At 34.3% G+C, this 15,455-nt stretch overlaps 1 protein-coding gene across 1 annotated transcript in view; it reads left to right on the forward strand.

Moving 5' to 3' along the window:
* ZC2HC1A (zinc finger C2HC-type containing 1A) overlaps positions 1-15,455 on the forward strand; it is a 60,399-nt gene that overhangs the window by 12,514 nt on the left and 32,430 nt on the right. The window contains exons 2-5 of the mRNA XM_036742041.1: positions 987-1,063; positions 3,443-3,559; positions 10,322-10,463; positions 14,678-14,826. Coding sequence (XP_036597936.1) covers positions 987-1,063; positions 3,443-3,559; positions 10,322-10,463; positions 14,678-14,826 — 485 coding nt within the window. The remainder of the gene's footprint in view (positions 1-986; positions 1,064-3,442; positions 3,560-10,321; positions 10,464-14,677; positions 14,827-15,455) is intronic.

Raw genomic sequence — 15,455 nt, forward strand, 5'->3', positions numbered from 1 at the left:
AACTAATATAATTAGTGGCACTTTATAAATCAACTATTTCTTAAACTTTAACATAAATGAAGAAAAATTATGTTAATAAGTATGCATTAAAAGATTCATGAGAAAATAGAAAATTTCTTTTCATTTTAACCTTTTGTAGAATGTGACAGGTTTAAAAAAACAAATTATTTAGGAATAAAGTTAGGTTGTATGGTTAGATACTATAGTTCCAAGATGTGATGAATGTTATTGTTATAGATGACAATTGTTTGAATAATAAAATTTGAGTAGCCTAGCTACTCATTACATTGTAGATTATTTCCTGAGTAAGTGAATGACAGCTGTTGAAATAACTTATAGAGATCAGAGTTTCTTAATATTTATTTTTGTGATGGTAAAATAATTGAAGATGTAAATGCATTTTACATGGGAAAGTACTCAGGTTATCTTTAAAGCAAAATACCTGTTTAAAATACAAAACATAGTGCCAGATTTTCAATTCCAAAGCTATTTATTTTTAAGTAATACTTTTGGAAACTGCTTTTAGGGTGCTAGAGTAATTTTCTTTTTCAAATATCCTAGGGTGTTGTGTTCTGACAGGGTTAACTTGTTTCATAGTCCAACTTAGTTCCATTCATAAGTACCTGGGAATATGTGGCTTTTTGGTAATGTATAAGTCCTTGATATTTTCATTTTAAAAAATAACCTTTGGTTAATGTAAATTGAAGAAAATTAATGTTTAGAGAGATCCATTTTATAGTCCTTGAATTCTTAAGTATTTTTATATTTGTTCTGAATGATTAAATCATTGTAATAATTTGATATTGTGGGTACCAGATATTTATATATAGGATTTAAAAATTTAAATAACTAAGATTTTTACAGAACTCCATTAATTTAAATTTGTTGATCTAATAGCTATTTAGTAATAAATAAGATTTAGGGTTACATAGTTTAATTTGTGAGCTAAGAAACCTGAAAATTGTTTATCGATTTTTTTCTCTTAGAAAATGGAAGTGTAGTACAAATTGGGGAATTGTTACCATGCAAGATCTGTGGAAGAACCTTCTTTCCAGTTGCCTTAGTGAGTACATTGATTATTTACCTGTTTGCTTCTGAATTTACTAGGTCAGCAATGCGTTGGAATCCACATTGGTAGAGGGAATATCTATGTCGATGAGATCATGGATTCATTGAAGCACTATAACAGCTTTATATGGAACTGCCTCCACATTGTGATTGGATGGGATGCTGGAAAGAACTACTTATACCAATTAACTTCATTTTCTCATTCTTCTATTAGAGCTTCATAGCTTTTGTATTTTGAATAATCTTCAGGACTTCCCTATTAAAGTGAAAATGCTAAGTGATTAATAAATATCTAATAAAGCAGTGAATAAGTTAGTTGACAGCTAGCAGAGACCAAGATTCTGTAAGAATGAAAGGTTTAGAATTCTAGGGTAAGAAGAATGTAGTGAGCAGCATTGGTAGCATCAAGGAGGAGAAAGGGGAGAGACTTTTCAGGAAGGAGGAAAAGATGTTAACAATAAATTTCACCTATTTCACAATGAAATTATTTCAAGAAAGTATTGCTGGCATTGATTCATTTCCATTGAAATCCTTTTTTCTGCTATCTTTGTAATTACAAAAGTAAGTGTCTTCTTTCAGTCTTAAATAACCTTGAGAAGTGGTTTTATTATTCTGTCCATCTTTACAAGTGTGAAAAGGAAGGTTTATGGTATTAAATTACTCCATTTAAGACTTTGAAGTAAGTGTTATCTGGTAGGCACTGTTTTAGGAGGTTAGTCACTCAGCAAGGTATCCTATTTAGCATATTAAATGGTTTCCAAAGTACAATGAATTTTGGTGAAACTACTTTAAAAAATATACTTTCCTAGACAGGGAAGGAAAACATTACAAATAGGAGGAGAAACATAAAACAAAGATCCGCCACATCTTTATGTACCAGAAAACCATAATTGTGATCCTAGGGATAATTTTCATTTAATTTTGTATAATTCTTGCTAGGGTTTTCATTTTAGCCCTAGAAGTTAAGGATTATGCTAAAGATAACTAGAATAGTTGCAGAATCCCCCCTGAAAAATGGGTGTGTGTGTGTGTGTGTGTGTGTGTGTGTGTGTGTGTCTTTAACTACAGTAAATTAGTAAAATCAAAGTATAGATATGAAGTTCAGTATGGCTCTGATAATCTTTCAGTGCAGCTAGCCACCCCATTAAAATTGTGTTGAAGCTTATCCTTTTGTTGCCTTTCTTGAAGCCAAGAAGAAGAAGAAAAAGGAAGTAAATTGAGTCATGCAGCTAGGCAGTTGACATTCAGGTTGAATTAGGGATGTTTGCCTGAACAACAACAACAAAAAAACAAAACCAAAGAAGCCCCAAAACTCAAGAGGGATATTATCACTCACTGTCTTAAAATATTTCAAACATTCTCGTTTGAAAGAGAGGCAACTTAATTTAATGGAAAGGACACTGAATTTGAAGTCAGACTGGTTCATATCCTCTATTTGCTGCCAATTACATTTATGACTTTGGGAAATTCAGGACATTAAACTAGCTGATCTCTTAAGTTCTTCAAAATCATATTATCCTTTGGCTTATCTGTTTGATCCCAGAGGGGAGATCCAATGGGTAGAAATTAGGTTGAGGCAGGTTTTGGTTTCATATAACAACTTCCTGACAATGAGAACTATTTAAACGTGTGTGGACTTTCTTGTGAGATATTCCAACAGAAGCTATGTGGCCACTTATCAGTGATGGAGTAGTATATATTCATGCTACAGGTAGAGGTTGAACTCTTATTCTGATATTCTCTAATACTGAAAAGGTACTGGAGCTCTTCAGTGTCTCAGTTCATTATGGCCAAATTACCATGCTAGACTTTTGATAGCCCCTTCTTGACTATAATTACCTTAGTTGGCTAAAAGCAAGTCTATACTTTTTCTTTTTGCAGGTCTCACTAAGAATGTAATAATTACTTTTCCATTATTCCAACTTCCATTTCATCCAATGAGTTTCTTTCAAAGTATAGAGATAGGAACTTGAGCAGGAAGAACTACAATGGAAGGTGTCAAAGCAGTTTATAATAGTGGCACCAGCACTGGGGATAGTGTAAGGACAAATACAGATTGCAAAAAATACTGATGTGATCTGTGGGGACTAGAGATGTTAAGGGCATAGAAAATTGAATAAGAAAAAAATACAATGTTTATGTTTGATTAGTAGTTAGAATATGATTAAATGTGGGGTTTCACTATATTAAAACATGCATGTATTATCTTTGCTCACTACTGTCTTTCAGATTTTAACATAAACTGTTTTCATGGTTGCTATAAATATATTGTCTTTGAGAGTTTTTCCGTAAAATAGCTTGGATAACTCAAGAGCTTATATTATTCCTTATTGAAAAGAAAATGATGCACTGTGTTTTTTCTTTCCTTTAACAGAAAAAGCATGGACCAATTTGTCAGAAAACCGCCACTAAAAAACGGAAGGCCTTTGATTCAAGCAGGCAGAGGGCTGAAGGAACTGATATTCCAACAGTAAAACCACTTAAACCTCGGGTAAATATATAAGGTTTGGAATAATACCTACACAAAAAGAGTGTATATGCCAAAGTATGTATCCAATATTATACTGGTCATGTTAATGTTTATATCTAAATCCATGGGGTTTCTAAATCCAGTGTCTGGGGAATGGTTTTTAGTAGAAAACCACATCTTAGACTCATCCCTGAAAGTAGTACCTTATTACTCTGCTTGGGAAGAAGTGAAATTTCCTTCAAAACTCTTTAATTTTTCTAGTGTAGTTAAATTCATCTTCATCTAGGGAAGAATTAAATGGCATAGACTATACCTTTTTTAGAATGAAGCTATCTTTTTTCTGGGATATGAAGAATGCTTTAGGATTATATCAGACATTTCTAGTCAAGATTGCAGAGTGAATAAAAATAACTCAATTCCCATATGTGTACCATAAAAAAACCACCTGGAGTTGTCACATCAAATAATAATTAAGAAAAAAAGATGCTACAATCAGTACATTCATCCAGCTTAAGCTGGCAAAAGGGGACGTCCAGAATTCTGAAGGCATTAAAGATGAGACCCAAGCAAGAGGAGCTTGCACATGGAAGCTTTCTGGCTTTTAGCAGCAGTGCTCCAACCTGGAAGCCTCTGTAGGGTCAAATACATCACAGATACAGATCAGAAGGAGGGTTAGAGTGCCTCAGTGACGAGCCCCCTGGGTGTTTTAGCCAGCAAAGTTGCTATCAACTGGGCAGCAATAAGTTTATATACTCTAGAGGCTTGGAAACTTCGTGGTAAGCTGATGTGAGCCATCCTTGATGAATGACCTTAAAGAGGTCAGCATTTTCTACCCAGATGATACCATCGAGTATGAGGCCTACCAGTACTTTGTGCACAGCAGATACCAGCAGAAGGGAAGGGCTAGTGGCAGGACCCCAGACAATACTGATTGGGAACAAATGAGCCTACCACCCTATCCAAACATGCAGGGGAAATCATGAAAAAGTTCTAATTCAGGAAGTAAAGCTGGAAATATGAATAAACTAAAGAAGATAGTTGTGATAAAGGCATTTTGTGGATCTGAGGAAGTTGAGGAAACAAGTCTAGAGGAAGAGGAAAACTCAGTTTCTATGGACAGAGTCTAGAGAAAGGAATGTCATGGCCGGAAGGTCTGTTAGAATTCTTCAGAGAGACTTTTTAAAATGATATTTAAATGAAATGAGACAATAAAGGAAAGAATTGAAAGGAGAATAAATAGCTTAGCACGTAAGATACAAAATCTTACCTAAGAAACAGACCCCCCAAAACGTAAAATGGGCCAAACAGAAACCAATCACTCCATCAGACAACAGGAAATATGACAATGAAATCTAAGAAAACGTAGGGCAAATCCTCTCAAAAACAACAGACTAAGAGAATAGGTCAAGGTAAAAATAATCTAAGAAATGTTGTCTTGAAAGATAACATTAAAAAAACCTAGTCACCATATTTTAATAAATCCGAATGAAAACTGCTGAGACTTACTAGAACTGGATAGCAAAGTAAAAGTAAGAATAATCCACTTATCACCCTCTTGAAAGAAACCCTAAAATAAAAATTCCAAGCAATTTCAAACCAAAATCCAGAGCTTCTAGGTTTCAAGGCAAAAATACTATAAGAAACCAGAAAGAAAATTCAAACACCAGAGAACCACAATTGGGATCGCATAACTTGGCAGTTACTATCATAATGGAAAGGAGCTCTTGGAATACAATATTACAAAAGGCTTACTACCAAAAATTATATCAGAAAAACTGCGTATGGTCCTACAAGGGAAAAATGGATGAGGGAGGAATGGATCTTTAGTGACATAGAAGACTTTCAGGAATTCCTGATGAAAAGACCAGAGCTGAATAGAATTTTTGGGGTATAAAACACAAGAGTAAAGAACCTAATAAGGTTAATACATTGGAGCACTTGGCAGGGACTCTGATGGGTATGTATTATCTTTTAATAGAGAAGAAACAAGTGTCTCACTAGAACCGTTTTCACTTCAAGAATCATAGAAAGAGCAAATAATACCAACAAAGCCTGGGGTTAAATTTGTTCTGTTTCAATGGTCTTAATTTAAGTTTTTTTTAAAAAAAAAAAAAAAAAGGAAAGGGATTAAAAGAAATACATGGGTGAGAGGAGAGTGTAGAACTTAATATTTCACATAATTGGAGTACTCCAGAAAAACTCTATAAACGTGGAGGAAAGGATGGGAGAAATGGGCATCACGTAAACTTTACTTGAACTGTATCTGAATTTGACAGAGGAGGGTTGAACACACCCACAAAAAATTTGGTATAGAAAAAAATGACAAATTCATTTGGGAAACAGGTGAGAAAAGAAAGAGGGGATTGGATGCTTCTGTTGTTCAGTTGTTCTGACTCTTTGTGACCTCCTGGACACCGTGGAGTTTTCTTAGCAGAGATACTGGAGTGGTTTGCTATTTCCTTTTCCAGTGAGATTAAGGCAAACAGAGGTTAGGTGATTTACCCAGAGCCATTTAGCTGCCTCAGTTGCTCAAGTGGGAGGAATTTTTAGATGATTGATTATGAAGTGAGGATTAAAGACAAATAGATGGCAAAATCCTGTGATTGGTATCATTTCAAGGAGAAGGGAAGGGCAAGTGGAGTAGAAGGGTATTGCTTATTAATGTTGGGGACATTCTTACTACCTTTTTTGAAAAGAATGGGATGAGAGATGAGATACCCACTAAATGGATGAGCAATACCCACTAAACATCAATAGAGAAATTTTGAAAATTGAAGACATTGACAAAGATGAAAGCTAAAGTACCACTGATATGATTGATAAAAGGATTTTGATGAAAAATACTTAATAGAAGAGTAATATTTTTGAAAAGAAGAAAATCAAATTGTTAGTCAGAAATTAAAAGTAATTTACAACAAATGAAGACTGAAGAAAGAATGATTTGTACCAACAAAATGATAACTTAGATGAAATGGATGAATATTTACAAAAAATAAAAAATTACCCAGATAACAAACTAGGAAATTGAATAACCCGATTTCATAAGTAAGAAATCTAACAAACTACAGATGAGCTCTCAAAGAGGAAAATCCCAAGACCAGATGGACTTACTGGTGAATTCTCTCAAGCATGCAAAGAGCAGTTAATCCCAGGAATAAACTATGCAAAAATGATTTTTAAAATTTTTATGACTCTCTAAATATACCATCATGTCAGCTATGAAAAGTTTAGTTTTGTTCAGTAATGCATAATCAGTTGTCTAACTGCTATATCTAGAATTTTTAGCACTAGATTGAATACAGATGGCGATAAGGTACATCCTTTGTTTGTCCTTGGTTTTATTAGAAAGGCCTCTGAAACAGGGCATCTTAGCCTTTGTTGAAGCCTATAGACCTTCCTTTCAGAGTGTTTTTAAACGCATGAAATAAAATATATAAAATCACAAAGGAAATAAATTATATTGAAATACAGTTATCAAAATATTTTACAAATCAACTTCATGATCCTCAGATTAAGAAACCTAGCTCTGAATTTCCCTATTACAAATAATTCTGCATCTTGGTTTTAGATAAATACTATTAATCATATTAGTGGAAAATGTGTTTATTCCTATGCATTTTAGCCTTTTAAGTAGAAATCTGTGTTTTGTTAAAAAACTTTCACCAACTTAACATAATTACATTTTTACCATTATTAGTATGGCTTCTCATGTTTACTATTTATCATGTATTAAACTAATTCAGGATTCTTGGTATAAATCCAGTTAGGTCTAAACCTCTGCATTAATATGTTAACTAATTTTTTTGCGTCGGTGTTCAATAGGGGTATTATTCCATAGTCATTTTCTCTGCTTTGTTTCTCCCTGGTTTAAATATCAAGATAATATTTGTGTCATAGAAGGATGTCTGCGTCACCTAGCTGCCCCGTTTAGATCAGTACTTCACACTGTAGATCAAGGTAAACTTAAATGAATACATGATTTAGATATAAAAGGTCACATTAATTAGAGGAGCATTTAAGGAAATACTTTTTGTTACTAGGGGTTAGGGATAGAGTGCATGACCAGACACGAGAGCATCACAGAGATAAAATGTAGTTTTGATTATATAAAATTGACAATTTTTTGCACAAACAAAATTAATGCAGTAAAAATCAGAAGGGAAACAGTTAACTGGGGAAAAATCTTTGCTGGAAATTTCCCTGATAAAAAGAACAGTATTTCTTAAATATTACCTGGTATAGTCAAAGGATATGAATATGCAATTCTCAATGGAAGATAGAATGTCAAGAGCCTTATGAAAAAAAAATTATCCAAATCACTAATAATTAGAGAAGTGCAAATTAAATCAACTCACTTCTACCATATAGGCAAAGATGACTAAAAAGAAAACCAACAAATTATTGGAGGAGCTGTAGGAAATCAATTACATATTTTCGGTTTTGGTGGAGCTGTGAAGTGGTCCAACCTTTCTGGAAAGTAATTTGGAACTCAAACCCCAAAATTCCTGAATTACATATGCCTTCTTACACTGCTTTTCCATTACTGGGGCTATGTCCAAAGAGTTAGAAAGAGGGAAAAGACCCATATGTAAAAAAGTTATTTAAACTAACTTTTTATTTGTTGTAGCAAAGAACTAGAAATTAAGGGTGTGTCCATCAGTTGGGGAATGGCTAAACAAATTTTGTTATATGAATGCGATGGAATACTATTGTGCCATAAAAATAATAAGAGGGATGATTTCAGGGAAATCTGAGAAGAGTTACAGACCTATGCAGAATGAAGTGAGCAGAATCAGAACTATTTATACAATAATAACATTGTAAAGAAAAACAACTTTCTAAGAGTTAAGAAACAATGCAGTGACCAACCATTACTCCAGAGGACAGATAATAAAAGTGCTTCTCACTTCTTGATAGAGATTTGATGATCTCAAATTATAGAATGAGATGTATATTTTTTGATCTGGCCATTGTGTGGATCTTGCTCGATTATGCAAATCTGTTAGAAATGTTTTGTTTTTCCTTTTTTCCCCTTCCAATTTAGGGGGATAGTATTTTGGGAGAGAATGGGGAACTACCTAGTAGTATTGTCAAGAAAAATAAAAGGGGTAATTGAAGGATTTAAGAATGCAAAGAAGCAAACAGAAGGAAATTCAGGGGGAAACACAGATGATCAGGACAGCTTTAATATGTTCATTATATACTTGAAAAGCAAGTCACAGTTTCGTGTTCACTATCTGTTCTATTTGTATATGGAAATGCTTCCTTTTTTTGGCTTTTCTAAGTTTGGAATAAAAACTAATTTTTAGAAAATAATATATAAGCAAGTGTACTTTTTGTAGAAGAAAATATCAAATTCTTTTAAATTTATGTTCTGTCATATAATCATTAGATGGAAGGAGCTTTAGCTCTAATTGGGCCTCTCCCTTCTGAAAGCATCAGTCTTTTCTGCAACATTCTTGAAAAATGTTCATTTAGCCTCTGGTTGGATATTTCTAGCGATGGAGAATTTACTTGCCAACAAGGCACCTTATTCTATTTTGGGACAGTTCGAGTTGTTAGGAAACATTAATTGAGCTGAAAAGCTGCCTTTTTTGCAACTTCCACCTAGTATTAGTATAATACTGTCATACCAACCATAGACAAGCAGAATAATAGGTTTAAATCACTTCAAATTAAATCTTAAGGAATCGTTAACATCCATAATGAACAAAAAAATTAACAAATTGTACTTGAGTTGATAAATCTTCCTGAACAGTAATTTGTTTTTATAAGTTTTCTAAGTGTGTTAATAAAGTGGGAAAACAGTCAGTTGTTGGGAGGTGGAAGAGGAGTAAATAGACCCAGTTTCTATCACCATCTAGCTCAACTTTTTTTTTTTTTTCTGGTATTTTCTGATCTGGAGGCAAGTCAATTAAGTGCACAATCCTACTCATTTATTGTATCTGCATGCATTACTTAGTTGCTATACAGCGTCTAGAAATAATAAACCAGCAGTTTCCCCTTTTAGATTAAATATGTTCCATGAAACCCATGGATTGTAGTGAGGTGAAGCTTAACTGCTTGTGTATAGTTATCCTCTTCAACTGAAAAACAGCAGAAAGCATTGAATGGTTGGTAAAGGCAACATCATTGAATAGTATGGAATGAACTTGTGGCAAAATGTGACTTGAACAAAAGGTTTGACTGCCTATACTTTAAAAAATATTTTATTAGTTTACAAGGTTGTTTATTGAAATAACCTGAACTTTTTCAAAGACCTTGCCTTTTAATTTGGAAAAAAAAATGACATTAACTTTCTCTCTATGTATATACATATATACATATACACACACACACACACACACACATATATAAATAAATAAATACGTAAATAAAATCCTTTATACTAGATATTGATGTTTCAACCAAATGATAGTGATTTTTTTAAAAACTTTGTCAATTCAGTGTCTTATTCAATATATAAAATTCATTATTCGTGTATTAGGGTAATTTATGAATGTACAATTGGATAAAAGGTTACCATAATATCAGATTCATATACAGGATATCTCACAAATCTCAGTGGAGTTTTAAATTGTTAGAATGAGTTTAAAACTACTGAGACTTTTGGGACACTCTCTATAATGTTCTCCTTAAACTTTTTTCCCCCTATAACCTTAAGAACACCTTTGAAGTAGACATTATTGAAAGTAAAATGAAGTTGCCATCCATTTTAATTTCAGTGTGCAAAAATTAATTTTTTTTTGTTATTCATTTTTTTTTTGAAAAATTTCTTTCTAGCCAGAACCTCCAAAGAAACAGTCTAACTGGAGAAGAAAACATGAAGAATTCATTGCCACCATAAGGGCAGCTAAAGGACTTGATCAGGCACTTAAAGAGGGTGGCAAACTTCCACCACCACCTCCACCTTCTTATGATCCTGGTATATAATATTGATGAGACATATTAATATGAGGGGGTTATTGAAAGATACCCATGTACATTGCTATTATATTGTTAATATGATGGTCATGGGCTGATAAGTCATAATTTTTAATTCAAAGGAAACAGCCTGAGTTTATAGCATAGTTGTGATTCAGCATGTAAAAGGGGGAAAAATATACAATTTTATAATTTTGGCATTGATCATTTTCAAATTGCTTTAAACTACTAAAGATAACTTCAGGGTTTTTAGTTGTGGGTTTAAAGTTATTTTATCTAAAATGTGATTGATTAATTACATACATACATAACTCCATTGTTTCAGTACTTCCTAATACAGAAAAGGCTTATTTCATAATAATTTTACTTCTAAGGTTAATTTCAAATGTTAATAGCCCACATCTTATTTATCTTCCACAGTGAAACAGATGTGTAACTAGTGTTTTTAATCAAATTTAGTCAATATAATCTCTTGACAAAAACTACATATTTAATGTTGTGATGCTTTAAGAATATAAAAATACTGTTAAAGTGAGGTTTCTCTTTTATTTACTTGAGCAGACATCTTGACACAGCAAGTTTGCCATTGAAGTTTTGACTCATGTCTATATAGTGGTTTACCTTCTAGCATGGTTTTCTTTCTAATAGCTTCTCTTTTGGAGAACCTAGATTGTCTGAAGAGGTTTGCTCACAGAATCAAGTGACTCAGTAATACTCTGAATTTTGTTGTGTTTTCAAGCTAGTTATGTGCCGTGTACAAGCAGGGATATGGGTATATCCACATTGCCCAGGAATCTTCAGCAGGATTTCTAGGGTGCCATTAAGGATTAAGTTAAAAATTCCATTAGAGTTAAGTTAAAAAAGTTAAATTACCATAGAGGTCCATCTAGGAGGAAAATAGGAGCAAAGTCCAGGAATTGTCACCAGGGAACTGAATCTAGGGTTCAAAGGCACAGAGAAACCAGATTCCAGATTTAGGAACATGCATGTCTAGAATGTGATAAATGTTCACTTAATGAATAGTAATGTTACTTCTTATGTGTACCACTTCCATCTACTATTACTCAAAGATAAGAATGTTTTATAGTAGTGGCAACGCCGAAGGTCTAGGCATCTTCCCCTTGCTTGTAGTGTTCCTTATACCCAGAGTGTCAGGATTGATAAGAAATACTGTGCAGGCAGAAGAAATGGTTAGGTTAGGTGGGAAATGTGGTTGAAGTTCTTGACTGGTTCTCATTTATATTTGCGCCACAAGCCTTCTAATCCACTAGGTACTACATTTGCCCTGCATTTGGGAATTAGACTGCAAATTTTTCTTTATCACCCATTACTGGTAGATGTGTTTTCAGAAGTGGGGAAATGTTGCAACCTGTGCCTTTTGGGCCCATGACTATTGAAAGACTGGGTTTATGATATTCATGGAGTCAGGAAGCCTCAGTTAAAAGGGTTTTTTTTTTTTTTGTTTCAGTTTTCAGTAGTGTTATCTGTTGTGAAAGTCAATAGCCATACTTCATGTCTGACCTGCAGGGGTTTGCAGAGAGTTGGTGATTGTGGTCAGTAGCCTGAAAGGTAATATGATATGGAAAGAGTACTGGATGTGGAGCCAGGATACCCTGGGCTCTGAATTCTACTTCTGAAGTTTGTAATATTGGAAATTCACTTAAGCTCTTTGAGCCTCAGTTTCCTCATCTGTAACATGGGGATAATATCTGAAGTAGTTACAAGGATGTTGTAGAGCTCAGAGGAGATAATGTATGCATCATATAGTGTTAATATGCTTTATGAATGTTACCTATTACTATGATTTAGGCTTAGCAGTCACCTAGCTTCTTCACATACTGTTTGGCTACAGGGACAGTGGTATGGAGCATTATAGATGCTAAGAATTAAGGAGGAGCTCTGTAGTTTGAGATACATTGCATGTTTTTGAAAGGAAGCATGCATTTAATTATTGAAATACAAGTCACCAGTAGGAAAGGTGGACCAGTTATCTTTGATGGTAGGCAATATGGTATCAGTATAAATTTGGTTTACTCAGTCTGACCCTCAGTTTGAGAATGGTGGATTGTAGAAAAGCTATAGTTTGACTTGCTAGGGACAGGTAGGAGAGTAGGGAGAAAGGGTTGTTCAGAAGTTTGAAATGAATGCTGGACTTTGGTCAGAAATAAAGTGAGCGGAAGGTTTCGAATTGAAATCTTTCCAAGATGAACAAGTATACTGTCATTGTGATAGTTGTGGGAGTTGGAGGGGGCAGGGAAGTTAGGTTGAAGATGCGCCATATTTGTTAGTGTCCACCAGGCCTGTTATGGTGACTTGACCTTAACAGGTTTATGAAGCAGCTCCAGGCCACTTAAGATTAGAATAGCTTTACTGCATTAAGGTTGGCATAGCCCAGGGATGGGGAACTTACAGCCTTGAAGCCACATGTGGCCCTCTAGGTCCTCAAGTGCAGCCCTTTGACTGAATCTAAACTTCATAAAACAGATTCCCTGTCGTAGCCCATTAGACTTTTTGCTGGGTATGTCAGCTTATGTGTAGATTGTATGTTATAAGATGTAATGGGAACCATGTGTGTTGTGCTACACCCAGGGAAAAGTATAATTTAACCATATAGAGGGTCTTTAACACTCTCACATGACCCATTTCTAATCCATCATAATAGAATGAGTAATATTATGTATTATATGATTATATTCTATATAGAATAGGCCTTCTGCTCTTTCTATCCCACAATTCTATTCATTTGTAAATGTGGAAGGGTACCTATAGAGATAAATCATCCCTCTGAAGGAGTCAGGTAGGACTCAAGAGTCAGGAAGACCTAGGAAAATGTGTTCCATTGCTATTTGTGTTGATAAATGAGTTTCATAATTCCTGACTATGACAGTACTCAGGCTAAAATTCTTAAGGAGAAAGGGGTTGCTCCTCCCTAATATCTTTGAGCTAGGCTTGTGCAGCAGACCCATCATAACTTGTAACACCTTAGGATATACCAAATTTAGAAGCTGAATACCCATTAGATCTGTTGCTCATTGAGTTTTATTACTGAGGAATTGTTCAAGGTCACAGTAATTAGTTTTTTTACTTAGTTCTAGGCTTCTCTCAAGAGAATAGTACTAGGCTGCTTTCAATAGAATAAGAGAAAGGTTTGCCTAGATTATGAGCAATTTATTTTCCTTGACGTTTTAATCAGGTTTCAGGAGACAGCTCAGGAGAAGGAGTAATGATCTCTGTGGCTATTTTGGAGCAGTTTGCTTCCATTACAACGCATGAGGGACTGACATGAGTTCTTTGAACACCTCAGTAGTGGACATCTACTGGAAGCTCATAGGATCTTTGGGAAACTGGTTTATTGTAATAATTGTGCAGTTAAATGGCAATGGTAGCTAGTAAGCCCCAATGATGATTTCAGTTTCTTCATGTTAGGTATACTTAAGAGTGCCATCTCTGTCTCCTGGTGGCCTATAATATGACTCAGCTCCATCTTAGCTGGCACAACTGGAATTTTTTTCATCTTATTAGAATGTTGATCGTGTAGTTGTCATTCATATGAAACATAGTCATGTGATCAGCAAGATGACAGAATAGAGACTTTCTGGAAACCGTTTCAAGGCCTAACTTGAAAATAAAGAAATTATGGAGAACCCATATGATAAATTGAGAAAACCATTTTTACTTAAAATATTTTTTCCTGTTGAAGTACTAAGCTATACCTTATTCAGGCCCTTATTTTTAAAATATAATACTTTGTATGATGAATATACCAAGTATATTTTCCAAGTTAATCATTCCACAGAATTTTTCATCTTCAGTTAAAGAATGTGAGACAAATAGAGATGAAGTGTTATTTCTTTACTTTTCAATACCATAGTATTGTGAGGATTCTTGTTCATCTCTTCCACTTATTCCTCTCAGTCCCCTTTCCCTCTTAGCTGAGGTGAGGTCATGGTAGGGAAAAGCTAGAATTAAGCAGCTGTCTCTTCCAAGTCTTCCTTAATGGGGACAGACATGGCTTATCAGCTAAAAAATAAAACAATGAAGAACCTGGCAATTTATAACTTAGCGCATTTTCCTACTCACCTCTAGTATCTTATTTATAGTGTGTGTGTTTTGAATGCATGATATATGTATACATTTTTTAATATATACAATTGCCATAATTTAACCCTCATTTCACATACAATTAATTTATTTTTGTATTTATATCTCTTTTAGATTACATTCAGTGTCCATATTGCCAGAGGAGATTCAATGAAAATGCAGCTGACAGACACATTAATTTCTGTAAGGAACAAGCTGCTCGTATTAGTAACAAAGGCAAATTTTCCACTGATACTAAAGGAAAGTCAACTTCTCGAGCACAGGTAAAATGATATGGGCTAAACCTGGGGTGGGGAGTTTGTGGCATTGAGGCCACATGTGGCATTCTAGGTCCTCAAGTGCAGCCCTCTCAGTGAATCCAAACTTCACAGAACAAATCCTTTTTATTAAGGGGATTTGTTGGTTTAACCATTAAACCATTTCTGGGGACAGATGGGAAAGACTGCATAGAGTTCAAAGTAGTATGATTATATTCCAGAGGACATTTTCATACATCTTATCTGCTATTTAGAAATTAAATTAATTTAAGAAGATTGGCATTGTAATTTATGAGAAGTATCACTGGCCTGGGATTTAATGATCACCAAGTATTCATCCAGCTCCAAAAGTCTGATTCTAAGTATATTTAATGTGATAGTTTTGAGGAGTCATAAGGAAAAAAAATGATTAAGAAGAAAAACAGATTTAGAAGAAAAAGTGAAATGTTCACAGAAGAACAATTTCAGAGTTGAAAGGGCCCATAGTAGAGTGAGCACATACCTCAAAAAGCCTCTTACTACAACACATCCAACAGGGTCCATCTGGTAAGGCAGAACTCATTCTCTCCTGAGCAGCCCATTGTACTTGGAGGTAGCGCTAAAGGGTAGGAAGCTTTTCCTAACAGCAAACCTGA

Source organism: Trichosurus vulpecula, chromosome 1 (genome assembly GCF_011100635.1).
Source record: "Trichosurus vulpecula isolate mTriVul1 chromosome 1, mTriVul1.pri, whole genome shotgun sequence".
In the NCBI taxonomy this organism is placed as follows: domain Eukaryota; kingdom Metazoa; phylum Chordata; class Mammalia; order Diprotodontia; family Phalangeridae; genus Trichosurus; species Trichosurus vulpecula.